The 26,630-nt window shown below is 56.2% G+C and overlaps 13 protein-coding genes across 13 annotated transcripts; 7 read left to right on the top strand and 6 right to left on the bottom strand.

Annotated features, from left to right (window-relative positions):
• Nucleotides 1-32: 32 nt before the first annotated feature.
• Nucleotides 33-528, bottom strand: B0T26DRAFT_639963 (uncharacterized protein; the record flags this gene model as incomplete). The annotated part of the gene is made up of 5 exons (XM_060437179.1): nt 33-73; nt 142-174; nt 234-255; nt 338-369; nt 444-528. The coding sequence occupies 5 exons, from the start codon at nt 526-528 to the stop codon at nt 33-35; spliced, it is 213 nt and encodes a 70-aa protein (XP_060300045.1).
• A 2,954-nt stretch (nt 529-3,482) lies between these two features.
• Nucleotides 3,483-4,146, top strand: B0T26DRAFT_671886 (uncharacterized protein; the record flags this gene model as incomplete). Its single annotated transcript, XM_060439388.1, has 2 exons — nt 3,483-3,654; nt 3,728-4,146. The coding sequence occupies 2 exons, from the start codon at nt 3,483-3,485 to the stop codon at nt 4,144-4,146; spliced, it is 591 nt and encodes a 196-aa protein (XP_060300044.1).
• Nucleotides 4,147-5,280: 1,134 nt separating this feature from the next.
• B0T26DRAFT_639163 (transthyretin domain protein) lies at nt 5,281-5,754 on the bottom strand (the record flags this gene model as incomplete). The annotated part of the gene is made up of 1 exon (XM_060437109.1): nt 5,281-5,754. The coding sequence occupies one exon, from the start codon at nt 5,752-5,754 to the stop codon at nt 5,281-5,283; it is 474 nt and encodes a 157-aa protein (XP_060300043.1).
• Nucleotides 5,755-7,259: 1,505 nt separating this feature from the next.
• On the top strand, nt 7,260-8,350 carry B0T26DRAFT_737956 (arsenite translocating ATPase-like protein; the record flags this gene model as incomplete). Its single annotated transcript, XM_060443529.1, has 2 exons — nt 7,260-7,646; nt 7,718-8,350. 2 exons carry the CDS (start codon nt 7,260-7,262, stop codon nt 8,348-8,350), a joined length of 1,020 nt encoding a protein of 339 aa, XP_060300042.1.
• A 1,221-nt stretch (nt 8,351-9,571) lies between these two features.
• Nucleotides 9,572-11,792, bottom strand: B0T26DRAFT_747538 (DWNN domain-containing protein; the record flags this gene model as incomplete). Its single annotated transcript, XM_060444855.1, has 3 exons — nt 9,572-11,213; nt 11,266-11,551; nt 11,618-11,792. 3 exons carry the CDS (start codon nt 11,790-11,792, stop codon nt 9,572-9,574), a joined length of 2,103 nt encoding a protein of 700 aa, XP_060300041.1.
• A 1,022-nt stretch (nt 11,793-12,814) lies between these two features.
• Nucleotides 12,815-13,508, top strand: B0T26DRAFT_121385 (uncharacterized protein). The gene is made up of 2 exons (XM_060433326.1): nt 12,815-13,415; nt 13,480-13,508. Exon 1 carries the CDS (start codon nt 12,957-12,959, stop codon nt 13,308-13,310), a length of 354 nt encoding a protein of 117 aa, XP_060300040.1. The 5' UTR covers nt 12,815-12,956; the 3' UTR covers nt 13,311-13,415; nt 13,480-13,508.
• Nucleotides 13,509-13,642: 134 nt separating this feature from the next.
• B0T26DRAFT_636115 (PRELI-like family-domain-containing protein) lies at nt 13,643-14,389 on the top strand (the record flags this gene model as incomplete). The annotated part of the gene is made up of 1 exon (XM_060436793.1): nt 13,643-14,389. One exon carries the CDS (start codon nt 13,643-13,645, stop codon nt 14,387-14,389), a length of 747 nt encoding a protein of 248 aa, XP_060300039.1.
• Nucleotides 14,390-15,010: 621 nt separating this feature from the next.
• B0T26DRAFT_693381 (uncharacterized protein) lies at nt 15,011-15,721 on the top strand. The gene has a single exon (XM_060441200.1). It carries the CDS (start codon nt 15,119-15,121, stop codon nt 15,281-15,283), a length of 165 nt encoding a protein of 54 aa, XP_060300038.1. The 5' UTR covers nt 15,011-15,118; the 3' UTR covers nt 15,284-15,721.
• B0T26DRAFT_693380 (Alpha/Beta hydrolase protein) lies at nt 15,722-18,181 on the bottom strand. The gene is made up of 4 exons (XM_060441199.1): nt 17,633-18,181; nt 17,390-17,565; nt 17,054-17,328; nt 15,722-16,980 (listed from the first exon to the last, which is right to left on the bottom strand). Exons 1-4 carry the CDS (start codon nt 17,835-17,837, stop codon nt 15,906-15,908), a joined length of 1,731 nt encoding a protein of 576 aa, XP_060300037.1. The 5' UTR covers nt 17,838-18,181; the 3' UTR covers nt 15,722-15,905.
• Nucleotides 18,182-19,543: 1,362 nt separating this feature from the next.
• B0T26DRAFT_121702 (uncharacterized protein) lies at nt 19,544-21,680 on the bottom strand. Its single transcript, XM_060433327.1, has 3 exons — nt 21,555-21,680; nt 21,188-21,370; nt 19,544-21,105 (listed from the first exon to the last, which is right to left on the bottom strand). The coding sequence occupies exons 2-3, from the start codon at nt 21,279-21,281 to the stop codon at nt 19,898-19,900; spliced, it is 1,302 nt and encodes a 433-aa protein (XP_060300036.1). The 5' UTR covers nt 21,282-21,370; nt 21,555-21,680; the 3' UTR covers nt 19,544-19,897.
• Nucleotides 21,681-21,685: 5 nt separating this feature from the next.
• On the top strand, nt 21,686-23,436 carry B0T26DRAFT_737951 (uncharacterized protein; the record flags this gene model as incomplete). The annotated part of the gene is made up of 6 exons (XM_060443528.1): nt 21,686-21,778; nt 21,853-22,003; nt 22,057-22,235; nt 22,295-22,551; nt 22,613-22,832; nt 22,888-23,436. 6 exons carry the CDS (start codon nt 21,686-21,688, stop codon nt 23,434-23,436), a joined length of 1,449 nt encoding a protein of 482 aa, XP_060300035.1.
• Nucleotides 23,437-23,865: 429 nt separating this feature from the next.
• On the top strand, nt 23,866-24,952 carry B0T26DRAFT_693362 (uncharacterized protein). Its single transcript, XM_060441198.1, has one exon. The coding sequence runs from the start codon at nt 24,151-24,153 to the stop codon at nt 24,913-24,915; it is 765 nt and encodes a 254-aa protein (XP_060300034.1). The 5' UTR covers nt 23,866-24,150; the 3' UTR covers nt 24,916-24,952.
• A 531-nt stretch (nt 24,953-25,483) lies between these two features.
• Nucleotides 25,484-25,954, bottom strand: B0T26DRAFT_747532 (uncharacterized protein; the record flags this gene model as incomplete). Its single annotated transcript, XM_060444854.1, has 1 exon — nt 25,484-25,954. The coding sequence occupies one exon, from the start codon at nt 25,952-25,954 to the stop codon at nt 25,484-25,486; it is 471 nt and encodes a 156-aa protein (XP_060300033.1).
• Between the last annotated feature and the right edge of the window lie 676 nt (nt 25,955-26,630).

Raw genomic sequence — 26,630 nt, 5'->3', positions numbered from 1 at the left:
CACCTTCTTCACGCCTTCGACAACCCGCTCGCTTATGCGCCGCCGACGAGCACCTGGTTCAGGGGGATATGGACTGTTGCGGGGGTTAGCTTGACAGTTCTAACGGCCGAGTTCAGTCGTCGGTGGGATGGGGGTCCGTACTGAGCTTCACGACGTAGCCGACCGCTCCCATGACTGTTGTGGCACAACGTTAGCGTGGCGCTCTCGCGGCGCTGGCAGTTATGGATACGTACTCAGAAAGCCGACACCGACAGCCTAGATTGCTACTGCATTAGCCAAGCTCGCCCAGCTAAAAGTTGCTCTTGTCTCTGCAGCTCTCCGTCGCGAGGTCACCTACCTTTGAGATCTGGATGAATTCGCGTCGGTCGGCTGTGTGTCGGGGGTTTCGAGTCAGCGCCTGCCAGTTCTGAGAGACAGCGACGGGAGAGAGGAGCGCGACTCACGCTTCTGCGACTTGTTGATGAACTGGATGCCGTCCCGGACGAACTCCCTAGGAACGTCGAGGATCTCCTGCACCTGGTCGGCCATTTCTGCAATAGATCGAAGTCGACGTTGACAGAAACTCCTGAATACTTCTTTTTACGGTCTGGCGCTCAGGTGGCAATGGGGGTGAACCAATGTCGCGCAGATGGGGTTTTGAGAGGATGGGTGATGATGGATGGATCGCGTGGCAGCAAGCAATTGAAGCAAGCAAAATAGCGAAATATGGCCTGAACGCATTTACCTCATGCCACCTCGCCTCAAAAGCATGCGCCGGAAGTTGCCGTGGCCCGTGCGTGCCGTCAATTGTTCAGGGGCGCCTGCCATTTCCAGCCCATGGACTGCCGCTAGCCAGTCCCTTCTCATCCAAACATTCTTCTCTCCTTTTTATATACATGCATCGCCATTTACATCTATACGGCGCCTTATAAAGAGGAGATTTCCTATTTGCTTCGCCGTCTCTACCGGGAATCCGAGGAAGGACCTTGAACGTGGACGTCTCGAGTCTGGGGAGCTGAGAGCTTCCAATGCTGGGGCACGTGCTGACTGTCCTAACAAAATCCTAGGGTTAGAGCTGGAGCTCCCTACAATGGTAAGAATCTACCACCTTGTGAGGCTTTCTTTTCTCTCAGCCTACATCTGGTCTCCTTGGCTCTGCTCCCTGTTTTGTCAGGATATCATTCATGCTATCCTCTGAATCGAAATGATTCAAGGGCATTGGAGGTCAGTAACACTGGAAGGCTGCGGTCTCCCCGCCCTTAGGTTTCGGGCAGACCGTGCAATACAGCCAAGCCGAGACAGGCCAACATCAACCCCGACATTTGTATTTGACTTCACTGGAAAGAGCTCGACTTTCACGGCCTCGGTATCGAATCTCGAGTTGTGTGGATTCCCGAGAGTTTCTGCCGCCTTTGTACGGCCAATCACCCTCATACTCTGCCACCCATTCGTTGCCATTGAGGCTGGATGACCCGTCTTGTGCTCAAAACTCAGCACGGCATGCTTCGAGACTGAGACATGCAGTCTTAAACTCTCTCGCGATTGGCATATTGAAGCGGCATAGATAGCCCTCTGCTCCCTCTCCAAGACTGGAGAGGAGCCGTCACCCCGCAAGCAAGAAGCAGCCTGTACTCGGCACCGCCGCGGCGTAAATAATGCATGTCACTCACCATGGGACGGCTTGTCTGGTGCTCTTACCGCCTTTTACAGACTCCTATATACACATGCCTTGCATACGGCTCCGTCATCATGAACAGGTTATTGTTACCTACCTTACGTACCCAACCCACGGGTCTTGCCTTAACAAGCGCGTTCACTCGGTCCTTGGGTCTGAAATTCCGAGTCCATACGTAGCATCTTCCAGAGTTGGGCTCTAAAGGCAAATCTGGAAGGCGGTCATCCACTCCCCAAGAACGACAGTATTTCCGGTCAGAACCAGTAAACCTGCCCAGCCCAGACATGCATGGGACATACAGATACAGGCGCATGAGAAAAGGTCAAAACTCCACCCCGCACTTCTGGTCAGCATTCAGTCGTGCAGACTGGCGCTGGTGCATGCTGCAAACCATAGTCAACAACCAATGGCCGACCTCGACGGGTGTAGGCAAGTGCCTCCTTCCGTGTTGGTTTGCACATTTTGCACATTCTCTTGCGCCATAAAGTAGACTTAAGGCAGTCGGGCTGGGCTGTGTCTCTCCTCTCTGCGAGTGGCAAAGTCTCTGACAGGCTCTACGGCCGCCTTCCTTGGCCCCGGCCTCGACTTAAAGCATACGCCTCCCCCCGTGGCCCTCAACATCTCTCTCCTCTGTGCAGGACGGTAGAGCCTTCTGTTTCCTACACAGTACCTCTGGCCTCACTTCTTCGCCGTCGATTATTCGTCCATTTTGCATACGCGTACCTTCAGAGGCACGGCGCAACTTGCATCCTGTACTTGTCGCGGCATCCGAATTCGACGGCGATTCGAGGCTTGGCAGGGTCGCTGCCCGACCCAGAACGAAACAGCAGCCGCTTGATCCCCACTGGCCGCGCCATTGGCCTGCCGCGCGCCTGTCTTGTCCAGCCAGCGTTCAGTCATTCACATCCATTCGAGCCCGCCCCGAACCGACAACCGGGCTTTTTGGCCAGGCCAAGCCAAGCCAAGCCAAGCCAAGCCAAGCCAAGCCAAGCCAAGCCAAGCCAAGCCAAGCCAAGCCAAGCCAAAGCCAGAGTTCACCGGCATGGCGTCGGACGTGCTCCACTTCTTTTCCCTCACCTTGATTAGGTACGCTACAACGGAGGCGGCTCCAACTCGTCGAGCTTCCATGTCAGCCACTGGCTTGTCTGCACCGTTATGTTCCACCCATTTGGGCCGCTGGCCGAGCATCAAGAGGCCAACCCGTCTCGCGTTCCCTCTCACCGGACAGGCGGCCCATCTGTGGCCACGCCCAGCGTTGCGTGTGAGAGCTGCGTCTATGACATGGATCAAACCAGCACCTTTTGTGGCCGTGCCTTCAAGACTCTATTCCCGCGTCAGCCCGAAAGTGGCCGATTCACGGATGCAAGCGCACCTGCACCGCCAAAATGGCCCTTTAAACCCAAAGCCCCTGCCCGGCAAGGCTTTAGCCGCAAAGCTTAGAAGCCTTTTCTCTGTTCTTCAAATTGCTGATTTCGTTTTCTTCTTCAAAAGCCGTCCCTTCTTTGCTCCATGATACACAGACGGCGGCCTTCGGCTTTGTGAAATCGAAGCTGGTATTCACTGGAGGCGTGCTTATTCTTCAAAGTTCAACTCGCGCCCCCTTCATCTTTTTCAAACCGCGCGCCGCCTTGTTTGTGTGACTTGCTCCTGAGACTTGCTGGCTGCCGGTCTTTCCGAAAGTCCAAGTGACGGAACGCCTTTAACCTTTTTCCTTTGATTCGATTCTCTTATTTCCGCGGCCCGCAGGCAGGCACACTTTCTGAACAAAAAACACTATATTTATAGCCACCATTCGCCCCCGGCGCCCAGCTTGACCAGCTCGCCCGTCATGTCCGCCGCAGAAGAACGGCCACGGCCGCCCAAGAGACTGTTCACGGGGAGGTTATTTGGGAAAAGCTCCCAGAACTTGCACACGCCCGATATCGACACGATGCCCGAGACACCTATCTGCTTTAGTCACACCGACGACACGGGGTTCTCCGACGGGTTTAAAAACGGAAGTACGTTGCAGACGATTCCCCCCTTGCCTTTTCTGTTAGAGCCACTTTGCTGACCGAATCTCTTCTTGTTCAGCAACGTGGAGGCATCCGGATGCAGTAATCGGGGGCGTGCTCACACAGGAGGACCTCGACCGGCAGCAGCGGTGGAACCACGACCTGGAGCTGCACTACCGCACGCCGTCGTTCAGCCAGACGCGCAGGGAGAAGAAGAACCGCGTCACGAGCGGCAAGCTCGTCGACATCACGAGCCTGGCGGGCACCCTGACCGAGACGTCGCGCGGCTTCTTCCTCCGCCGCACCGCGCCCGCCGTGTCCGCCCCGATCGAGATCCACGCCGACGGCGACGCCGCCTCGTCGACCACCATGCGGCGGTCGACCACCGACTCGAGCGAGTCGTCGCAAGAAGACGACGAGAACAACAGCTTCCGCAGCCGCCTGCTCTACGAAAAGCTGCTCGAGAGCTTGCCCGACATCGAATCTCGCAAGCGTTGAACCCCTATTAATACTGATAGATGCGGAGGGACGAGGACGAAAACACATAACTATTTTTAATAATTTTACTTTCCACAGCAGCGGGGGTTGGTTTTGGGATAAAGCGAGGAGTATCGGATTTTTCTTCCATGGCCTTTTTTTCTTTTTCGGGTATCGAGAAAAAAATATATAAAGGGAAGGGATCTGGTGATGGGGGGAGGTGTCTGGTCCCGGGCGACTGGGATAGACAGACATATGATGACACTGCGACAGCGTCGTATATTTACGCCATTTATGTACTTGACGATTTTAATGCTATGTATACACCAAGGAGGAAAAGGAGAGAGACACACAAACGCTATCAAGAGGGGTGGGCCGTCCAAGGAAAGAAAGGGCGCCCAGACCGGCGTACTTTTTATTGTGCGTGTGAGTATGTGTGTGAGTATCAAAGAGCCGGGTTGACGCAACAATTCATTCACTTGGATTGATAGGAAAGGGGGGAAGGGAGGATATACCACACCACGATCATCCGGATAGAGACACGGACTGAGAGTGGTGAATTTCTTTTACTGAGACATCTGCGGTTTATTTTTCTTTTAATGCATACACTTTTAAAGAAAGTAAGAAATTACAAAACATTGAATAAGATCACAGAAATAACAACATTGGAACTTCAATTGCATGTCAACACCGCTAGTTTTTGTGTGTGAACGGTGGGAACAGGAGACATCCGCAAAACTTGTCTTGGTATTGTACTTGAGAAGGTAGGTAGCAACACCAAGACCGTGGTTTCTCAAGCTCTATTCAAAGTCCCCAAGTCCAGTTTATCATGCGTGTCGTGCCATGTTCTTCGCGGGATTTCGGTTTTCTTCAAAAAGTTGATTTAGCATGCACGCTCGCTTTGCTTCTCTCGCGCGCCCTATCGCTGCGGCTGCCTGCCTGCCTGTCTGTCTGCGTCGTGCAACTCAGATAGCTGGCTTTGAGTTGACTAGCAGAGAAAGAAAACCCCCAAAAGAAACAGAAGGAAAAGGGGAGGGGGGAAGGAAACAGTGGGATATTGTCTGTCTCCTTTCCCGCCATCATCTCTCAGGAACACCTTTCTCCAACTCAATTCCTCTCCCCCTCCCCCCATTCCAGAACACCAACTCCCCCCCTTCAGCTCCCACGGTACGTCGTGTAACTGTAGGGCGATAGCAGCAGGGGCACGTGGTAGGTGGCGCCGGGCTCGACGCGGAAGACGACGGTGACCTCGGGGAAAAAAGTCTTGTCCTCGCCAAAGTAGCCGGCCGTGTCGAAGCGCAGGGTCCAGCGGCTCGGCATGTCGGCGTCGAGCGCCCCGAGCACGTCCTCCAGCGTGTACACGGGCACCTCGCCCGAGCTCGTCGCCGACGAGTACGGCAGCCACGCCTTGATGCGCCCGTCCTCGTCCGTCTGGCTCTCGAACTCACGCGGGGCCGGCGCCGCGTGGTGGTGTGTTATTGCTGCCGTGCTGGTCGCTGCCGCGGGTGTCGAGGAGGAGGACGGTAGTGCTGGCGTCGGCGTCAGCTCCAGCCGCACGCGCATCCCGCGCGCCGGCTTGCCTTCGGTCGTGTCGAGCACGTGGCAGGTGATGCGGTCTTTGGTGGCCATTTTTTTCTTTCCTTTTTTTTCTTTCTTGGCTGGTTGTGTTCTCTCTGAGCTTGGGAGCAGAGACACCAAGGCTAGAAAGACGGGATATATGGCGAGGCCGCGCCCAAGTTGCAACGTGCTGTGTCGCGAGCTTTGTCTGCGGTGCTGTGGCGGGGTAGTAGTGTCCAAGTTGCGGGGTTTATCTAGAGGCGATAAGGAATTGGGGGATCTGGGGGTGGAGAGCCTGGGGAGAGCCACTGACACTACTCCGAGGCCGACTAGCTGAAACCCACTGGTTGCTTTCGATGCTCCGTGGACCCCTTTATACACCAGAGGAATCTAGCTAGGTGCACCTCACGCTTCAATTTCCCTCTCGCCGCTGGGCTACCTGAAAAAGCTGTACGACAACATGGCCTCTCCGCCGTGCCTTAGCTGCTATTGCACCGCACCTAAACCCCACCTTGACTGCCCTGCCCAGGGGCAAACCCGCCGCGCCAGCCAGCAGCACAGGGACAGGCAGCAGTCGGGGTCTGCCGCATCCCGCCAGCCCGCGTTCAACACCGGACGTCCATTGCTACACGGCAATTTGGGGGCCACCAGCTGGGCCACAGCAACAACGAAATGCTTCGAGTTGCTGAGAGTCTGAGTCTGTAATAGGTAGGACGCACAATCACAATGGGCGGCGGTGTGCTTGCTGACGCAGGCTGCTTAGCTGATCTGTGCCACCGTGAGCAGAGATTATACATGCCTCGAGATGAAAATAGAAACAAACACTGCCCGCCCCGTTATACACGATGCTATCCGGGGTTTACATTGAATGTCGGGCGATCCCGCGGCGGCCACATCGAGGCTACGGAGATGTGTTTCCACCTCGGCTGGGGCTCAGAGTCTGGGTTGGGTTCGAGTCTGTGTCTTCCGAAACTCGGGGTTATGCCGAGAAATTGCTTCTGCTCCTCTTTCGGACAGATAAAATGGCGCTTTGCAATCACTCATAGCCCCCTTTTTCGTCAATCCCAACTGGATGGAAGTCCTCCATGCTGTGCGCAAGACAACACTCGGCTGTGGTTGCGCTGAAGGTTGTTCCGCAAAGACGTTTGTCTCCAAATGCCAAGCCACCCAAACTTCGAACCCCTGCCACCATTGTAACCCCCTGTAAAGCACTAAAGCTCAGAGACCCAAGTGACGTTGTGGCTGGGCAGAGGGGTGCCAAGACCAGCGGCCAGACCACCACCTGCTCTGGTCGGATCGAGTCCCGAGCGACTTTGAGATTCGACCAGTTTCCAAGGCAGCGAAAAGGCAACCACCACCAGCAACAGGACAGACAGCAAGGTGTGCCAGCAAGTAGATTGTCATTCTCGTCCTTCTTTTCGAACTGGCCATTTTTAAACGCCGAATTTGTTGTCGCTATTCTCGACGCCTCACGGATAGACAAACATCCGACATCCCTTCGCTGATCGAGAAGTTGGACACTTTTTCTTCGATTTCCGACTGCATTTCGCACTCTGTCAACACACACACACACTGCAATGTCGGCCACACTCATTAACATCGACGACCCCGACGCGCTCGAGCCGACGCTGCAGTCGATCCTGGATCAGCGGTCGCTGCGCTGGATCTTTGTTGGCGGCAAGGGCGGCGTGGGCAAGACGACGACATCGTGTAGTCTCGCTATCCAGCTGGCCAAGGTGCGCCGGTCGGTGCTTCTGATTTCGACAGACCCCGCCCATAACCTTAGCGATGCCTTCAGTCAAAAGTTCGGCAAGGAGGCGCGCCTAATCGACGGCTTCGAAAATCTCAGTGCTATGGAGATCGACCCTAACGGCAGCATCCAGGATCTGCTCGCTGGTCAGGGCGAGACAGACAGCGGCGAGATGGGCGGCATGGGCAGCATGATGCAGGACCTGGCTTTCGCGGTAGGTTCCTGATGGAGGGCACCACCAAAGCTTTGAAGAGAATGGGAACCAACTGACAACGCCAACTCTAGATACCCGGTATCGACGAGGCCATGTCGTTCGCCGAGGTTCTGAAGCAGGTCAAGTCGCTGTCGTACGAGACCATCATCTTCGACACGGCGCCGACGGGCCACACGCTGCGGTTCCTGCAATTCCCGTCGGTGCTGGAGAAGGCGCTGGCCAAGGTATCGCAGCTGTCGACGCAGTACGGCCCGCTGCTGAACGGGTTCCTGGGCGGCAACGGCGCGCTTCCCAACGGGCAGAGCCTGCCCGAGATGATGGAGAAGCTCGAGGCGCTGCGCGCCACCATCTCCGAGGTCAACACGCAGTTCAAGGACGAACGCCTGACCACGTTCGTGTGCGTGTGCATCCCCGAGTTCCTGTCGCTGTACGAGACGGAACGCATGATCCAGGAGCTGGCCAGCTACGGCATCGACACGCACAGCATCGTCGTCAACCAGCTGCTCTTCCCCAAGGCCGGCTCCGACTGCGAGCAGTGCACCGCCCGCCGCCGCATGCAGAAGAAGTACCTCGACCAGATCGAGGAGCTGTACGACGAATTCAACGTGGTCAAAATGCCGCTGCTCGTCGAGGAGGTGCGCGGCAAGGAGAGGCTGGAAAATTTTAGCGAGATGCTCGTCAAGCCCTTCGTGCCCCCTTCGTGAGGCATGCATGCCATATGCGAGGCCAAACGACACAGGAGGACAAGCAAAAGAGCGCACAACGAGCGGTCAAATACTGCATGGGAGAACTGGCTTTTGCAGCGGCACAAAGCGGGATGCATATATAGGTTGGCGTGGAAGCCGAGGCCCGCTCTAGCTCGTCGCTGTGGCTGCCCGCTACAGGTGATGGAATATCACCCATGAAGCATCCGCTGAGGATAGCAAAGACAAAAGAGCGAGACAGATATCTTGTCGGGGTGCTCTTCACGTGCAGCGGTCCATGCATCTTGAGGCATTAGGAATATCAAAAATAAATCAGTTAAAAAGAGACACTGCTATTTCTGTGTCAATCTGATTTGTGGCATGAAAAAAGACCGGGAGATATCAAGACACGTGTCTCGGATAATCGATCACGAGAACTCGAGTTGCAAGACAAGACACAGGAGTAGTAGTACGTAGCTTGTTGTCATACACAGCTAGAGAGAATACGGAAAGCGAATCCGTGTGGTATAGCGTATCCGGTGGTATAAAATAAAATATGTATAGTCGGAATGTCCAAACGCATCATTCCTTGGGCATCTCCAAACCCCCCCCCCCTTCCTCCTCCCTCCTCCCACCCCCTTTTTTTGTCTGCTTTTCCTCAGTCGCTGCCTGTCTTATCTCGTGTCGTAGTCGAAAAGCCCAGCATTATATAGGGGGGTATGTATGGTGTTAGGTAGGCTCCTTAGGGTATATAATACCGCTCCGTTTTTTCCCCAATGGGTTTGGTCTCTTCCGCTCCGTTTCCCTCAGTTGCCAACCCATCTACCCCCAAGAAGAGAGAGAGAAGAAAAAGAGAAACATCGACGCCAAAATGCCCTGCAGCCACCCGTCTGTCCGACCGTCCGTCCCAATGCAAATGCGGAAAATAAAAGAAGTAGTTGCCGTTTTCCTAAGAAGGCTAGAGAGAAAATGAAGACAAAAAGAAACACAAGAAGAGAAAAAAGGGGTTATATAAAAAAAAAAGACACAAAACGCCCCGTTGTTACTCTCCCAAAGCCCACGTGAATATACCTCGTGCCATGCTTTTTTTGGTATTTTCGTGGATTGTTAGTGGAAAAGGGGGGGTGAGTGTAGAAGGTTGCTGCCACGCGCTTGCTTAGTCCGCCCAGCAGTTGGCATCTAGAGAGGGTAAGACTGAGGAGAGGAGAGAATGGAACACCAATCCCACGGTTGTCTCCCTCTCTATAACTCGCGGTAGTCGCTGGGGCGCACACGGCGTTGTCGGTTCTGGTGGCGGTGGGGGTTCACTGGCTTGCGAAAGTAGGCATCGTCGTCGTCTGCGGGCTGGTGGGAGAAGTTCTTGTGCATGATTTGTTGTTGGTGCTGCTGTTGCTGCTGCTGCTGCTGCAACTGCATCTGCTGGTTGTGGTGTTGTTGTGGTTGTTGTTGATGATTCTGTTGGCCGATATGTGGCTGCTGCTGGAAGCCGGCCTGGCCACCATTGTTCATCCGGCCTATGCCGTTCATGCCGTTCATGCCGTTCATTCCGTTCGGACCGACCCCGTTGCCGGCAGCGCCCTGGTTCATCGCCATGCCCATGTCCGAGCCTCCCCACATGCCGTTGCCGTTGGGCATGCCGCCGTATCCGCCGTTCATGTTGTTCATGGCTGGGAAGCCAGACATGCCGCCGGCCATCATGGGGTTCATCATGGGGTTCACCATGCCCATGTTCATATTGGGCATGTTCATGTTGGGCATGCCCATGCCGCCGTAATTGCCCATCATGGGCATACCGGGAAACATCATGGGCATTCCACCCATTGGGTTCATGCCGCCGACGCCATTCATTCCGTTCATACCAGGTATGCCTCCCATGCCTGCCATGCCGTTCATTCCGTTCATGCCGTTCATACCACTCATCATTTGCTCCATCATGGCTTGCTGCTGCTGGGTTTCATGTGCCTTTTGCATCGCCTTAGGGGCCTTGGGTATCTTGGGATTCTCCGCAGTGTCTTCGGCAGGCCGTTTCTTAGCGAGCTGCATCTGCTGTTCGCCATTGGTAGGAGTACCCGCTGTGCTGCGTTGTGATGTGGCAGACGCTAATGCCTGGGTAGTTTGGGCCGGTTGTGCTATCGCGACGGCCACGGTTAGGGGAGTTGGAGACTTGGACTTGGCTTTCGCGGCCTCCGTCTTGGTGTCGGTGGCGTCTCCATTGGCTGCCGTTGGCGACTTTGGCGGCGACGGGCTTTTTGATCCTGTCTTGGTCTTACTGTCCTTCTCGGCAAGGTACGCCTTCATCTTCTCGACGGCTTCGTCGTCGGCCTTTAGGTCATCGATGAGTACGCCTTCAGTCTTGCAGCCCGGGCAGACGAAGTCGCTCTCAATGAGGGCATTAGTGATGCAATCGTTGCAATACGTCTTCTCACAACACGGAGTCTTCATTGGGTCTATGAACATCTTCTTGTCGATAGGGCATTCCAAGCCTCGCTCCTGGACTTCTTTGTCTCCATCGGAAGCGGCCTTCTGAGCGGCGGCATTCGACTTGGCCTTTGCCTGGAACTGTTCCCAAGCCGCCTTGTCAGGCTCAGCAATCACGAACTCTCCGTCGGCGTTGACCATGATGCCAGAAGGCGTCTTAGAGTCGTCGCCGTCAGCGTTCTGTCCCAATGCCGTCGCCTTATCGACCGTCTTGAGGAAGGACTTGGGAATCCCCGTGGTCCGCTTGACACGCGGGCGATTGTCGTATTCCGGATTGTCGTTGGTAGGGCATAGCTGGATCCAATGCCCCTTCTCGCCGCACCTATAGCAGATGTAGCCCTGAGGGGGGTCATGGTCGGGAACGTTGGCAGGCCGCTTCGGGCCTCCCTTGCCCACATATTGCTGTCTAGGGTCTTGTCAGCACATGGCGTAAAAAGGTGAGGGGGTAGAAAACATACGTGGCCATCTCTTCTTCTCGAGAACTAAAGAGCTCTGTCTGGGCCTGGAAGACTGCCGCCATCTTTTCTTCTTCTGTCATGGCGCTGCTCAGCTGAGCCATGGTGGTGGATTGCGGCTTGGCGACTGGTTTGGCCATGTGCTCCTTTCTTGACGAGTTCTTGGCGTGAGCGGGCATCTTGCCCGAGACATATCGAGCAGCACCGCCTCTCCCCTGGATCTTGGGAGGCATACGGCGTGCGATGACGGTCGTCGACCGCGGGATGATGGTTGTGTCATCATCGTAGACTGCGCCGCAATTAGTTCTTGTGCGTCCTCTCGTTTGTGTCGGAGCTACCGCGACTGCGCGCTTACCTTCTTTCATGCCCTCGTCTGCGCAGATAACGAGGTCAAAGTCTGTTCCATCGCCGAGTCCGCTCCGCAGGATGATTTCACGTTTCAACTCAAAGACAGAAATGCCCGTGCCATCAAACGCCACGCGCGTCGGCTCTTTCTGAGACTTGAACTTGAAAAAGACCGAGGAAGCCATGGTGGTTGTAGTTGGTGAAAGGTCGTATTACAGCGGTACGAATAAAGGGGAGAACAGCACACGGGGATGGTCTTGAAGGAAGCACCAAGCCCAGAGTAGTTGATGCTGTGGATTAGAAAAAACGTCTTTTTAACGCAAAGAGTATAGGAAAACAGTCTCTCGAGACTTGTCCCGCACAATCGCGAAAGGAATCTAGAGCGTGACGGGGGTTTCTCTCTCTGTGTGTGGGGCTCTTCTTTGGCAGAGTGGAATATTTTTCTTGTCTCTTCTTTTCTTCAACTTGCAGAAGTTGGACGGGAGTCAATTCTGATTGTTCTCGAAGACGAGACAATAAAAGCGCTTTATGCACGGAGGTTTAGCGGATGTAAAGGAAAGTACAAAGAACCAGCGAAAAGCACGGCTGACTATTCAAACGAGAAAGAATGGCGGAACCGCAATGTCCTCCTGAATAGCACCATAAACCACTGCCAGCGATTCAGAACACCTTCAGTTAGCCAGAAGCGCCAGAAGAAATCCGAGCCTCAAGTCCGGGCGGAAAGCAGGCCTTGTGCACAGAAGGTCGGCGACGGGCGCGCGATGGAAAACGCGATCGTAATGAATTAGCAAGGGGAAGGGCTGATGGTCGTGTGTCGTGTCGTTCTCTTTCGTATCGTGGGCCACGGCGCTTTGTCCCTCTACGTCACGGTCGCTGCGGAGCAAAGAAAAACGGTCGCGAGATGCGAATGCCGACTTGTGTGGGAAAAAGTGGCAAAGAGCACAGGAAGAAGGAAAAGAGCAGATGGCGTCCTCTCACCAGTTCGCCGAATTTTTCAGGTGCCGCCAAAGCTTGTCGCGGAGAGGTTACGGGGGAGGAATGCGAGGGGAGTGGAGCGGATCTGACAGCTTTGGCTGGTGGCGGTGACTAATAATTCTCGTTGCTCCGTGCGTATTCCTCTGACCAGGGGCTGGGCTGCCTTGGCGTAATTTGCCTTCCTGCCTGACCGTTGAGGCTTCAAGAAGGTTTCCAGCCAATGAGCTCGGGCCAAGGAAGCTTCATTCTCGCCAGCTGATTTGTAACCTAACCTTTGTCAAATAGACTCGGGATACTATCAGCAGACCTTTCTTGTCACGGATTTACTGACCCTTAGATTGTTAGGAAGGTTAATGAAATAATTTCATGTTCTCATGGATTGTGATGCACACTTGATGGTTTTAGTTCTGAATTTTGGGTCTCTGCAAGCTTTCGCTGTGCCATGTGCAGGCCGCGGCAAAGTTATGGAGCCGAGTTCAGGCGCGGGCGGGTCGCATGGCAGCGGGCCTGGCGTGGCTCGAGAGGCTTCGATTTCTGTGCCTCGAACCACTCTCAAAGAATGTGATCGTCACAGTTGCGCAACCCCCCTCCTCTCCGGCCATACATATTTCCCTGAGGTGGTGCATCAATCCAAGGTATATCCGGGGGGCCATAGCTCGTTCGTTCGCATGGGGCACCACCATCCTCTCCATTTCGCTCCCTCAAACAATCCACAGCGAACGCACTAATCAGGAACTGCACTCGCCAGCTTTCGGCTGCAAACCCGAGCAAGAGTTCGACGGCTCGCTCGGGAACAACAAGCATCTCCAAATGACAAACTAGTTACCTAAACCGTGAGCTTCTCACACTCGCCGATTGAGCTACGTATTCGCAGCTTAGCTACGTATCAACGGCTAGTCTCGCAAACTTTCCGCCCGATCTGCCGACCAGGCCCGCCGGCCGCTCTTCGCCACCGCAGCACCAAGGCCAATACCTACCCATCCATTGTTGACTGCATTTGTATCTCATACAGTCAAACCAGGCATCCCGCCTCTACTGACTCGCGATACAAACGCCCAAGATGGTGCTCACACACACTACCAACCATACGTACAGCCATCCCTTCCCGACGGTGACGCTCGCCTTCTTCCTGCGGTACTGCTCCCCGCAACTCAACCCGTTCGCCAGCCATGTGCTCAGCACCGACACCATCTCGTCGCACGTCGACCCGGAGACGGGCCGGCTGCACACGACGCGCATCCACCTGAAGAAGTCCCGCATGCCGCCAGCCGTCATGAAGCTGCTGCCCACCAGCCTCACCGGCGGCGGCGCTGCCGACAAGGCGTCGTATATTCTCGAGTCGAGCGTCGTCGACATGCGGGAAGGGTGGATGTCGACCGAGAGCCGGAATCTCAACTTTGTTGGCGTGCTCTCGGTCGTCGAGCGACAGATGTACGTAGCGCCGCGCGCGGCCAATCATGCGTCTGGTGGGACCACAGACGTCGAGACCAAGGTGGTGTTCCGTTCGCGTCTCGGGGAGCGCATCAGGGACCGCCTCGGCCATCCGTCCTCGGCTGCGGCTACCACAGCGGCTGCGCCAACAGACTCGGCCAGCAACCATGGCCAGCAGGATGGCTGGCTCTCCCGGTTCGGCGCTCGCGGCGTCCAGCGGACCATCGAGTCCCTCGCCTCGACCAAAACGCAGGACCAGCTCGGCAAGAGCCGCGAGGGCATGCGCATGATACTGGAGCGGCTGCGCCAGACGGGAATCATTGGCGTTCTCGAGCTCCGGAAGATGGCTCGGGAACGTAGCATGGAGGCCGTCTGAAAAGATGCGCCTCGATCGTTGTGGCCGAAGCCAAGACGGGCTGGCTTTGCCTGGCGGTTTGTGCCCGAACAACAAGAAACCTCTTTGAACACCTCCCTACATCCCTTGCCTACGACAGCCGCGTCAGCTCAACCAAATACTGCAAGTCCAGTTGAGACGACTACATCTCAATTGCTTGGATTTTTTCGAACCGGCACCAACTCCCTTCCCTGAAGATATCTGTCTCCACTCCTCCCCCCTATTTTTATATACACAAAACAGGGTCGGTGAATATTTGAGTCTGTCGCAGCGCAGGCAATAACAAAGTATGAGGAGTGGAGGAAGGAGCCCACAACTACGCCTCCTTTTCCGACCTACTCTTTCCGCGCGTGCTCGGCGCCATCTCGCTCACACTGTATCTACTGTACGATTACCTGTCTTGATAAATAAAGTTTCACGCATACCCACCTACCACCTCCAATCAAAACGCAGCAGCATGTTGCTGTTGTACATACATACCTACGAAACGATGGCGACGACGGGAGGGTTTTTTTTTTGGTTTCTTCTCATTTTTTCCGGATTTTGTTAATGTCAGTTGTGTTCAGCCTCTGCACACACGAACGCGATGGGTTCTGAGGAAAATGGAGACGAAAACTACCTTTTTTCTTCTTGTGATACTCTAGTCTTTTTTATGGCTTTTCTTTTGCTGCTCGAGAAGAGAGAATTGAAGCGGAGGGGGTGAGTGGACCGATGTTGCGACCATCGTCCATTGTTATCTTCCCATCCCTTTGGTTCTTCCGTGCCATCTTTATGTGGGGTTTTCTATGTACAGTATTCTCCTCCCTTCTCGTTATGCGCAGCCAGCTTGTGGCTTGTTTTCTTCACTCGCGCGCACACAAAAGGGACGTTGGCTGACTGCTGCACGGCATGTGCCTTTGGAGGACAAGGGACGGGGGCGTCTGGGTCGGGCACCGCTGAAGCACTGACGAGGAAGAGAGACTGCCGACGCTTCTGTATGCCATGGCTGGTGTGGGGCAGGAGAGGCTGGCTGCCAGGTCTACGTGGGCTCTTTGGGGTCTTGCGGCTATTTTTGGCTGATCATGGTGCTCAAATCATGCTAGGAAGTATGGAGGTACATAGCTTCTTGCTATTTTCCAAATTCGAGCTTTGACTTTTGAGCCTGACTCTTCTTTTCGATGATGACTGGTGGTGTGTGTTGAGACACGATTATCAATGGGGATAGGGCCCAGTGGCTATCTCTGCCACTCTGTGATAGTTCAAGACAAGACAGGTCGATGGATATTTAGATGGATACCTAGTCCAGACGTACAAGAGATCAATATTAATCCCAACAGGATGTGAATCTTGTCCCGCCATAATTGCATTATAGTGAGCTTATAGAGTTAGTTTACAGAGTATGTTTATAGAGTAGCTGATCGTACTCTGTAACTGACTAACTAACTTCACCGCCCCTTTTATACTTGTGTTGATTTGTACGATTAGCTACTACCATTCCACCTGCCACTCCCCCAGCGCCTCACTTCTTCATCTTCTGCGCCCTGCGGCGGCCCGGCCCATGCGGATGCGACGAGGCGGTACTCCAGCCCTGGGGCGCAGTCCCAAGGCCGAGGCGCTGCGCGCTCTGCGGGGCCTTGACATCAGTCGTGAAGGGCGCCGTGCAGTTGAGGCAGGCGACGCGGCCCAGCAGGAACTCGAGCTGGCGGTAGGCGGCTGACGGCGCGTACTGCGGGATCATGTGCCCGGCCAGATCTACGCCGACGTACGACAGCCCGCGCTCCGTGAGCACGGAGCCGAACACGCCACCCGCTGCGAGCGTTGAATCCGAATCGGCGTGATCGTTGTACGGCACGTAGAACGGGTCCGTCGGCCGCCGCGAGAAGCCCAGCTGCCCGCCCCACGTCATGTTTTGGATGGCTAGGAGTGTGCCGTTGGCCAGCAGGATCATATCCAGCGCCCCGTGCGCGATGATGACGTTCTTAGTCTTGTCGACGACGTTGGGGATGGCGTGCAGGAACGACGGGAGGGACTTGTCGACGCCGCCGACGAAGACCTCGTTGCTCGAGCACTCCTCCCAAGTCACATTGGGCGCGTGGATGGCCGCCTTGACGTCGGCGCGGTCAAAGTAGATGGCGGCGCCGTCGGGCAGGTAGGGGATGGACCCGGGGAAGCCCAGCACGTCCCACAGCAGCGGGCACGTCGTGGCCACCTGGTAGATGTCGAAGCACGGGTTGATCCACGTGATGGCGTCCCAGACCCCCCAGTAGATGTTCCAGCACTCGTCAGTCGTCTTGCCGTCCTTGCCGGTTCCTGGGAGTGGCATGGGGATGTGGCCCTTGGGCGGGTACACGAGGTACTTGTCGACCCAGGCCGAGTAGCCGCACTTGGCGTCGGCCGCTTTGAGCTGCGCGCGGAACGTTTCGTTGAACGGGAACAGCCCGCCCCAGTACTCGGTGAACTGCAGCGTCGGGATCGGCTCTTGAACTTCGTCCCACGTGATGACGGGGTCGTAGATGACCATGCCCGAGATCTTGTAGTACGTCGTGTCCTTGGCGTCGACCATGGCGCTAGCTATGTACGGGCAGTACAGGCCGCTGCGGTGAGTGTCAGCCTTTTTCTCTCACTTCCTCACGACTACAGCTAGATAGATAGGATGGGAACACTCACGCGTACGACTCGCCGGCAATGTACACCTTGTACCCGTGCATGCCAAAGGTGTCGACAAAGTTCTTGAACCAGCCCAGGAATTGCTTGGCCACGTCCTCCTCGCTCGTAGCCGTGACCTTGCCGGTTGAGAAGCCGGTGCCGACGGGCTGCTCGACCCACACTACGTTGGTCAGCGTGGTCCAGCTCCACGGGTTGGCCACGGGCTTGAACGTGCCGTACTGCCACACGAACGGCCCGTTCTCCTGGAGCAGTCCCTCGAAGGACGAACACCCAGGCTATGATGATGAGGTGTCAGCCGGATGTATCTGCAACTAAATAGTAAATTGCTTCACTTACACCGCCGTTCAGCCAGATGAGAATCTCCTTCTTGGCGGCCGGATTGGTCGAGGGGAAGAACCAGAAGAAGAGATTGCTCTTCTCCTTGGGGTCGCTGCTGATGGGCAGAGACCCGGCGTACGACTCGCCGACGTCAAAGTTGACATCGGGAATCTTCTTGCCGTCGACGGCAAATTCTGCACAGCGGTGCCGTGTTAGTCTGACTGGACCAGTATTGGGGAACCCCCTCAAAGATATACTGACTGGACGTGTTGGCGTTCAGAAACAAGGGGCCACTCTTGGCCTGGCGGTCGAGCAGCGGGAGGCCGTCGGCAAAGTGGTCTCTGGGCGAAGCGTGCTCCGCTCTCGCCTCTGAGTGCTCCTTGTGGCGCTTGCCAGCGTGACCGAGATCTCGACCGGCCGCCGCCACGGACAGCAGCGCCGACAACACGAGCGGTGCCCAGCGCATTTTGCCGGCGGGAGTAAGTAGTCAAAGATGGCTGCTGTTTCTTCTTTCGTTCTAATTGACCTCGCTTATGGATATATATAATTATTCGGCGACGTATAGGGGCGGGATGGGCAAGCAGACAGATAGGCAGCCAAGGCAAAAGTAGGCAGCCCAAGAAGTCGGTTCCTACAGCCGTGCCAAGATGGCACCCAAGAAACCCGGGGATGCGGTCGAGTTAAATCAACAAGAGCTGGAAAACAAGGCAAGACGGCGGTGGTCCCCTAGATATATAGTACATACCACTCACACACATATCACTTGCCTACCATGCCTCCGCCTGCTATCTGTACCATCGTAGGCCCACGAGCTGCGTAGGTACCTATCGTCTTCTCTAGTTCCCAGCTACATACCTACGTACCCCAGCTCAACACGCTCGGCATCACCCCGCGCCCCGGACATGGCGGTCACCATGGTGCAGACTGCAGACTGCAGACTGCAGCCGTCACCGCGGCCAGCTCAATCAAGCAGGACCCAGGGACAGATGACGACGTAGGGCTTGCAATCGGGACACAGAAATCCAATGGGGGCGGCGCCTCACAGCGCCGGGCAAGGCAGAGGGGGGGAGGGTGCAAGGTTTCTCCCGCGCGAATACTACATTGCACATACGTACATACATACATGTGGATAGGTATGGCGGCCCCCCTGTGTGGCACATTGGCACCTACCCGTCCAGGATGGTACGGCATGTACGTGTACTCTGCGTGGTGTAGAGCGAGGCAGGCGTACCTGAGGTAAGTATGTAAAAAGTAGGCAAGCCCAGAATTGTTGGGTTAGGAAGGAGGCCGAGGCCAGCTAGGTTGGACTCATGGAGGATCGGGTGTGAAGCGGGCGGCGACTGAGCGTTATCTCGCGTGCGGTGCGAGGGACCGCGGCTAAGGGAAGAACAATATGAAGCGGACAATAATACCCCTAGGGTAGGGATAGTGCTAAGCCGAGCTGAGGCATCGTGCCGACGACCGACGGCGCGCAGTCGGATGAACGAACAATCGGCGTGGCAGATAAGGTAGTGCACCTGTGTAAGTTAAGATTCCCCAGATTCGGGAAAAGCTTGGCTCTTACGGGGAGGTCGTACTTAGTGTACACTACTCACAAGCAATGTACTGTACATAGCATCATGGATGGTCGGATAGAGCGAGAACACTGATGAATGGGCTAAGCGGCCCGGCGCGCGGCATGATGCCCTGCAGTGTCGGACAAGGCGTGGCTAAAAGGCACGAGGGACCTACCTGCTGTCTAGACCGGTACCGAACGGGGTGTATACTGCTTCCATTTCAACCCGCTCTCGTCGAACAGCTTATTGCCTCTGTCATGTAAATCCTTATCGTGCGTGGCTGAAATAGAAAGGAGCACGCTTGGATTAGTCCTTATTTTCATGTCCGTGTCCGTGCCAATGTTAATGGATGGAAGTTGGGGGCCAGCGAGCGGGTGGCGGCCTGGTCCGTGGATTCAATGGTGGCTGGCCGTTGGGTTGAAGAAGAGGAGAAAATGATACGCATGAGAAATCGGCCTAGCAGGTTCCTCCTTGGCGTTCGTGCGTCCAAAAGGGGCAGGTCCTCGGGGAACCCGGCCTTGTGATTGGACGATACTGCACGATGCAGCAGCGGACTCTAGCTCCGAGTCCTTCCCTGTCGTGCCTTCTTTAGCAGTGACGGGATGAGGGGAGCTTTCCTGCCTAAGGGGGCAAAGGCAAAGATGGACCGCGTCATTGCTGCAACTTGCAACCTCGTCCACTCCCAAAGTCCTGCAGTTGGCATGTCAAGCTTTCGACCAAAGAAACAAGCTTCATGGCAATGCTTGTTTCTTGAGTCGAATTGGAACAGCAGACACATGCTCGGTATATCCGAGGCTGGAGGAAAGGCGGTCGACGTCGAGATGCAGGTACCGAGAATGAATTGAAGTGTATTGAACAGAATTATTCCCATGTCTAAGCCCATTTGTACAGAGACGCCTAGTGGCCAAGGTAGGCAATTATACATGGCGGCGATAGCTAGCTGCCTGGGTTGGCACACGATCAGAGGCCCCTATTTGCCCCCTTTCTTATCGCTAGCACTGGTAGCCTCCTCTTCGGCGATTACGTTTTGGATGTCCCTGTCGAGCAGCCACGTCTGGACGCTGTCCATGATTTTGTTCAGCGAACCCCCCCCGGCTAGCACGTCGGGGAGGTTGTGCACGTCCATGCCGCTGCGGTGGTCCGTACACCGGTCCTGCTGGTAGTTGTAGGTGCGGATCTTGTCGCCGCGCGTGATCTGCGACTGCGAGAGCACGCTGCTCCGCATGCTGCGCGTCAGCTCTTCGCGCGCTTCGCGCTTCTGCGCCGCGATGCGCGAGCGCAGGATGCGCCACGCAGACACCCGGTTGCTCGCCTGCGACCGCGAATCCTGCATGCTGACCGTGGTCCCGGTCGGCATGTGGGTCAGCCGGATCGCCGACTCGGTCTTGTTGACGTGCTGGCCGCCCGCCCCGCGCGCGCGCATCGTCTCGGTGCGCACCTCGGTCGGGTCGATGTAGAAGTCGCTGTCGGGGTTTTCCACGTCGCTCGCTGTGCCCGGCCCCGAGTTTTCCGGGAAGGAGGGGAGTACCCACACCGCCACGGCGCTTGTGTGGGTCCGCCCGCTCTTCTCCGTGGCCGGCACGCGCTGCACGCGGTGCATGCCGGCCTCGCCGCGGAAGGCCGCGTACGCCCCGGGCTCCTGCACCTCGAGCACGGCTTCCTGCAGCGCGATTTCGCCCTCGGACCCCTTCTGGCCGTCGCTGTCCGAGGCCTCGTACTGCACCACGCGCGTGCGGTAGCCCTTGTTCGCACAGTAGGCTTGGTACATGTGGAAAACGGTGTCGGCGAAGAAGCGCCCCTCGGTGCCGCCCGGGCCGGGATGGATTTCGATCAGGCAGGGCATGTCGGCAAAGGGGTGCTTGGGCGACAGGGCCACCGACAGGTTGTGCCCGAGGTCGGCCAGCTGGGCTTTGGTAGCCTCGAGATCGTCTTGGGCGAGCTCTCGCATCTCGGCATCGTCCGATGTCAACAGCGTCTGAAGCTCGCCGAGCCCCGTCCTCGCCTGTTCGAACTCTCTGAGCGCCGCCGCGACTCTCGAGATTTCGCCGGCGCGTTTTGCCGTCTTGGGATCGAAGTTCGCTTCCAACGAGACGCTCAATTGGCCGTGCTCGGCGGCAATCTTGCGCGCCCTCTCCAAGAGGGACGGCGAGATGCCGGGCGTGGGGTCGGTCGCGCCGTCTGCAAAGGAGCTGCCAGTCAGCAAAACAGCCCGCCGAGGGCGCGACGGCCAGTTCAGACCGTGGTTGGAGACGAGACCGACTTGTGCTAGCTCTTCGTAGGAGCCGAGGATGGGGAATCCACAGGGACCGCAGCGACCGCACACAGCTTCGGCACACCCATGGTGCCGTCAACATGGTTGCGAAATAGCAAAAGACACAAAACTCTGGCTGCCAAGGTCGCAAGATTAGTTCGCGATCCCGTCCAACTGCCTACTTAAAGTGCCCTAAATTATTATTAGCTTCGCGGCGTGCCTGCCGGGAACAACTCCAAACCCATTCTGCCCCAGCTTGCCGCCTTTCCCCAAAACTGACACGACACTGGACACTGTGTGTGAATGCACTGTGCACCAAATGCCCCTCCCCCGCAACGCCAATTGTCGTCTTGGGTGACTGTACTGACTGACTCACCTCTTCACCCGCAAAGATTAAAGCCCACCAACAGTGTTCACCTGCGCCAGCGCCGTTCTGAGCCCAACCGTCGGCGCATCCCAATTATACTCGTCTCTGATCACGGCAGCTTTCCGAGCACCCATCCCAACATGGCGACGACGGTGAATGCAGAGGCTCTGAACGAGTCCCCCCTGCCCGAAGCTGTCGCAAAGGAGTCGAAGCAGTCGGTGGACCCCTACAATGTCAGTGCAGTGTGGTGTGGTGTCGGGTGCGACTCGCGACTAAAGCCGCAGCGGCCCGCTGATTTGCTGCATAGGTCTCGGGAGAGGTTGGCGAGGACGGCGTCATGAAGGCGATCGACTACTCGAAGCTGGTCGACGAGTTTGGCACAAAGAGGATCGACCCGGCCCTCCTCGAGCGCTTCGAGCGCCTGACGGGCCAGAAGCCACATCGCTTCCTCCGCAGAGGTCTGTCTTGACGTTTAAAAACTTGCGTTACCGCGTGTGTTGACCCCGGCCAGGCATTGTCTTCTCCCACCGTGACTTCGACCTCATCCTCGACCGCTACGAGCGCGGCGAGCCCTTCTTCCTCTACACCGGCCGCGGCCCCTCGTCGGACAGCGTCCATGTCGGCCACACGATCCCATTCGAGTTTACAAAATGGCTCCAAGAGGCGCTGGACTGTCCCCTGGTCATCATGGTGCGGCCTCATTCGGCTAGTTACCGCTTCTATTGTGTGGTGTAGCTAACCGAGCTCAGCTTACGGACGACGAGAAATATCTGTTCTCGGACAAGAGGACGGTCGAAGAAGTCCAGGGGTACTGCTATACCAATGCCAAGGACATCATCGCCATTGGCTTTGACCCAGCCAAGACTTTTATCTTTTCGGATTTCGAATTCATGGGTGGCGCTTTCTACCGAAACGTCGTCCGCCTCTCAAAGCACATCACGCTGAACCAAAGCCGTGCAATCTTTGGATTCAACGACAGCACAAACATTGGCAAGATCCACTTTGGGTACTTTGGCCATTCTCTCACATTTTTAGAGTAGTAGCACTAACACGGCCGGTTCGTGCAGGAGCATCCAGGGAGCGACCAGCTTTGCTTCCTCCTTCCCGCACATCTTTGGCACCGACGAGACCAAGACGAACTTGATACCCGCCCTAATTCCGTGCGCCATTGACCAAGATCCCTACTTCCGCATGGCCAGGGATGTTGCTGCGAGGATACACTATGCAAAGCCGAGCTTGCTTCACTCCAAGTTTCTAGACGCCCTGCAGGGCCCTGGCACCAAGATGGTAATTCTCAATCGCAATAAGGTCTCCAACGTGTCTCTAGGCTAACGCTGTCCAGTCGGCGTCTGTAGACGAAAGCGCCATCTTCATGAAGGACACGCCCAACCAAATCAAGAACAAGATTAACAAGTACGCCTTTTCGGGCGGAAAGACCACGGTCGAGGAGCATAGAGAAAAGGGGGGAGACACCAGCGTCGATGTCTCTTTCCTGTATCTTCGCTTCTTCCTCGAGGACGACGAAGAGTTGGAGAAGATCCGGCTGGCGTACGAGTCTGGCGAGCTGCTCACGGGCGACCTCAAAGCGATTTGCATCAAGGAGCTGCAGACATACGTCAAGGCCTTCCAGGAACGGAGAGCAAAGGTGGACGACGAGATCGTTCACCAGTTCATGGACAGGCGGCCGCTGAAGTGGGCCGGCAACCCCCGGGCTCCCATCGTGGTTCCTCAGGTGGAAGGAGCTGCTGGGACTGCAGCGGGTGAGGCGGCGGAGGGCGATGGCAAGCTGACCAAGAACCAGTTGAAGAAGCTGGAGAAGCAGAAGCAAATAGAAGCCAAAAAGGCGCAGAAGGCCAAGGAGAAAGAAGTTCAGCCGGTTGCTGCTGCATAGACGTATAGGGTTAGACGAAAGAAAAAAGGAGCAAAAATATCGGATGATAGATAGGGTTTATCTACTGGTTGCCGATGTGGTATGATAAGGCGTTGCTCGTCCGGCCTTGTATGGAGGCTCGCCCAGCGCCGGAGTTGATAGCTCAGATGCATCTATTTCGAAGCCAGTTCATGTCAAATCAGGTTGCAAGCCATGGGCCCATGGTCCCATGCACAGTCCGAGTGTGTGTCCTTTACGCCAACCTTGCTGGCACTTTCACGAGTCACAACATGAGCGTCTTCGGAGCCGATGCAGCCGGTCAACGGCAAGGCGCGACTGCTACTGGGAGCTTCCTAGACGAGGCAGCATTGCGGGGCCTTCGCAGTGTCAAGGTCTAGGTCTATAGCTGCATCGGCTATATTGCGCTTCTTATCGGACGGCTGCTCCCCTCTGCGGCTTGCGGCATCCTGACGGTCTCCGTCTGAACTAGTTAACGCTGCAGCCCCTTTCTGACTCATAGTGCCCTCTGGCGTGTTATCTAGTGAATTTTGGTATGGTATGCGAGCTGCTTGCCGGACAGAAATTTGTTTGTTATTTAACTAACGACCTGGGAGAAGCAGAAAGCGAAGACTCTTTGGGAAACAGGGGAAAGGGGGTGCGAGCAAAAGACTTTCTGAAGGGAGACTGAGACCAATCTCATAACATCAAAACAACAGCACAACACATCACAACAAAATGGCCTACCGCCTGCACATCACCAACAAGAACTACAGCTCGTGGTCCCTGCGGCCCTGGCTACTGATGCGCGTCCTCGAGATCCCCTTCGACGAGGTCCTGCACGCGCTGGAAGAGACGGGCTCCTTCCGCCAGCCGCAGTGGTCGGCCTTTTCCCCCGTGGCCCGCGTGCCGTGCCTACATGTCTCACACGATACCTCCAAAGAACCGCTCGTGCTGTGGGACTCGCTCGCCATCGTCGAGTACCTCGCCGAAGCCCACTCTACTGAGAGCAACAAGAAAAACATCTACCCGCCCGCCCCCGCCGCGCGCGCATGGGCCCGCTCCGCGACCGCAGAGATGCACGCCGGCTTCGCCGCGCTGCGCGACGAGCTGGGCATGAACGTCGGGCTGCGCATCGCGCTCTCTGGTCCCGACTCTGCCAGCGACGCACTGCGCGCCGACCTGCGCCGCGTCGGCGAGCTGTGGACCGACGGGCTGGCGCGCTTCGGCGGGCCGTTCCTCGCTGGGCCTCAATTTAGTGCCGTGGATGCGTTCTACGCGCCCGTCGTGCTGCGGTTGCAGACCTATCTTGGTTCTGCGGAGCTGCTGGGCGGGGACAGGGAGAGGATCGATGGGTATGTGAGAGTTGTCATGCAGCTAGAGGAGGTGAGGGTGTGGGTTGATGATGCGATTAAGGAGACGGCTAGGGATCTACCGCATGATGAGGATAGTATTGCGAGGCCGGGGCGCAGGTTAGTGAGCGATTTGAGGGCTGTGGTGTAAGTGGGGAGGGAGGGTGGTGAAAAGGGGGGGGGGGGGGTGTTTTTGTTCGTCTACCTGCCTACTCGAGGAGCAGCTTCCACAGATGTGTATCTGGTGGGATTAGGGGCTGACGCGGTGCTGTTTGGGGATGACAGGAGTGGAAGGGTTTTGATATCGTCTGGGTATGGGGAGGCATGTGTTGTCAAAGGGAGGAGGCAACATTGTGCTGGCAAATCCCCGAGCACTTATACGGCTTCAAGTAAGTTCTCACACCCGCTGGGCAGTTTGACTTTATCACTCTACAGACACGTTGTGAATGCGAGGCCGAAAGACTTGATGTTTTGGTCAGGGAAACAAATCGTGTTGAACAGAAACGTGCAAACTCGTAAATGACGATTCTCAATACCTAGTTAACCTAATAAATTCCCCCCCCCCCCCTAAAAAAAAGATTGGTGCCCCTATCCGCCCCTTTTAACGCACGACTAAACCGCAAATCTAAACTCCTGCCTATCCCTACCCCCAACCATCCCATGCCATAACCCAAGAGAGAGAGACACGCAAACGCACACATCACCGGACACAGCTCAGCTCAGCAGCTATACGTCAGCGCTACGCCGGCGCCATTGCCCTCCGCAAAATCAACCGCGCCCTGGGCGCCCGAGATGCGCAGGCGGAACAGCATATTCGGGCGGCATGCGAACGAGTTGATAGTGCGGAACGTCGGGCTCACGGGGTCGCTGGCGAAGGTGATGGACCCGACGAGCGCACCGGGCGCCGGCCCGTCGACGGCCACCACGTCGACCAGCGCCTGCCCCGAGTTCGCGATGGAAAACCCCACCGGGAACGTCGCTACCAGGCTGCATGGCCCGCCCGCGCCCGCTGGCACGGAAAAGGCCAGGTCCTGCTGGATGTTGATGGCGGCATTCTTGGCTAGGTGGATTGCCGTGACGCCTGCTGGGAAGATCTGTGTGCAGGCGCGTTTAGTGTTAGAGGGAGTGGCAGGTGCTGCTGCGGCAAAGGTCGAGGCGAGGGCCGCGACGATCAGGGTGGTGAAATGCATGTTAGTTGTTTTGTTTTGTTTTGTTTTGTTTTGTTGTGAGGTTGAGCGGGTTGCTTTGTTGATATTTTGTGTTGTTGGTTGGTTGCTTGTTTGTGTGAGTGAGTTGTCAACTGGTTTAAGATACGATAAGATGAGAGAAGGCAAGGAGAGCCAGCTGCGAGCCGGTTTTTATACATCTATTCGTCTACTTACTCGGCTGGCATTCATCTCGCCACCTCGGCCAGTCGAGGAGGCGAAGGAGACGGACCCAAGGCCAAGCACCGCTCCTAGCCAGGCAACGTACCTAGACAACGTGACGGTGAGATGACGGAACCGGTGAGCAATGTCTCATTCCGTATATTCGCCAACAGCTCAGCCCGGGCATTTGCTGTCTCCTCCGTCGCGGCCACACGCCAGCGTCGCATTTCTTCGTATGGGCAGCTATACGGCGGTTTGCTGTTGAAATCCCGCAGGGCTGAGGATGCTGCTGACGGCTGTTGTCTTGGTGTTGCACACAGCCAGCCCAGAGGAAAGATTAGGCCCGCGGGTAAATACGCTGCCTCGCCAACTCTGCAAAAAAAAAATATTATTGAGGGAGTGGCTGCGGCCCGTGACTCCCCGGCCACTGGCTAATAGCATGATGCTCTGCCCACTAATAATAGCTGCGAGGTAGTAGATACCTACCTGGGCGAGTCTT

This window comes from Lasiosphaeria miniovina, assembly GCF_030549165.1.
Source record: "Lasiosphaeria miniovina strain SMH2392-1A chromosome Unknown B0T26scaffold_2, whole genome shotgun sequence".
Taxonomy (NCBI): Eukaryota; Fungi; Ascomycota; class Sordariomycetes; order Sordariales; family Lasiosphaeriaceae; genus Lasiosphaeria; species Lasiosphaeria miniovina.
Note: the sequence above shows the minus strand (reverse complement) of the source record. Positions and strands in the feature narration are given on the sequence as shown.

What these genes read in the sequence shown, in the direction of transcription:
- B0T26DRAFT_121702 (XM_060433327.1), bottom strand. Translation starts at nt 21,281, where the DNA reads ATGTTGACGGCACCATGGGTGTGCCGAAGCTGTGTGCGGTCGCTGCGG. An exon ending in CCTACGAAGAGCTAGCACAA is followed by an intron (nt 21,106 to 21,187) that starts GTCGGTCTCGTC and finishes GCTCCTTTGCAG; the next exon opens with ACGGCGCGACCGACCCCACG.
- B0T26DRAFT_693381 (XM_060441200.1), top strand. Translation starts at nt 15,119, where the DNA reads ATGTTGCGACCATCGTCCATTGTTATCTTCCCATCCCTTTGGTTCTTC.
- B0T26DRAFT_693380 (XM_060441199.1), bottom strand. Translation starts at nt 17,837, where the DNA reads ATGCGCTGGGCACCGCTCGTGTTGTCGGCGCTGCTGTCCGTGGCGGCG. An exon ending in TCTGAACGCCAACACGTCCA is followed by an intron (nt 17,566 to 17,632) that starts GTCAGTATATCT and finishes ACCGCTGTGCAG; the next exon opens with AATTTGCCGTCGACGGCAAG. An exon ending in ATTGCCGGCGAGTCGTACGC is followed by an intron (nt 16,981 to 17,053) that starts GTGAGTGTTCCC and finishes CACTCACCGCAG; the next exon opens with CGGCCTGTACTGCCCGTACA.
- B0T26DRAFT_121385 (XM_060433326.1), top strand. Translation starts at nt 12,957, where the DNA reads ATGGATTGTGATGCACACTTGATGGTTTTAGTTCTGAATTTTGGGTCT.
- B0T26DRAFT_693362 (XM_060441198.1), top strand. Translation starts at nt 24,151, where the DNA reads ATGGCCTACCGCCTGCACATCACCAACAAGAACTACAGCTCGTGGTCC.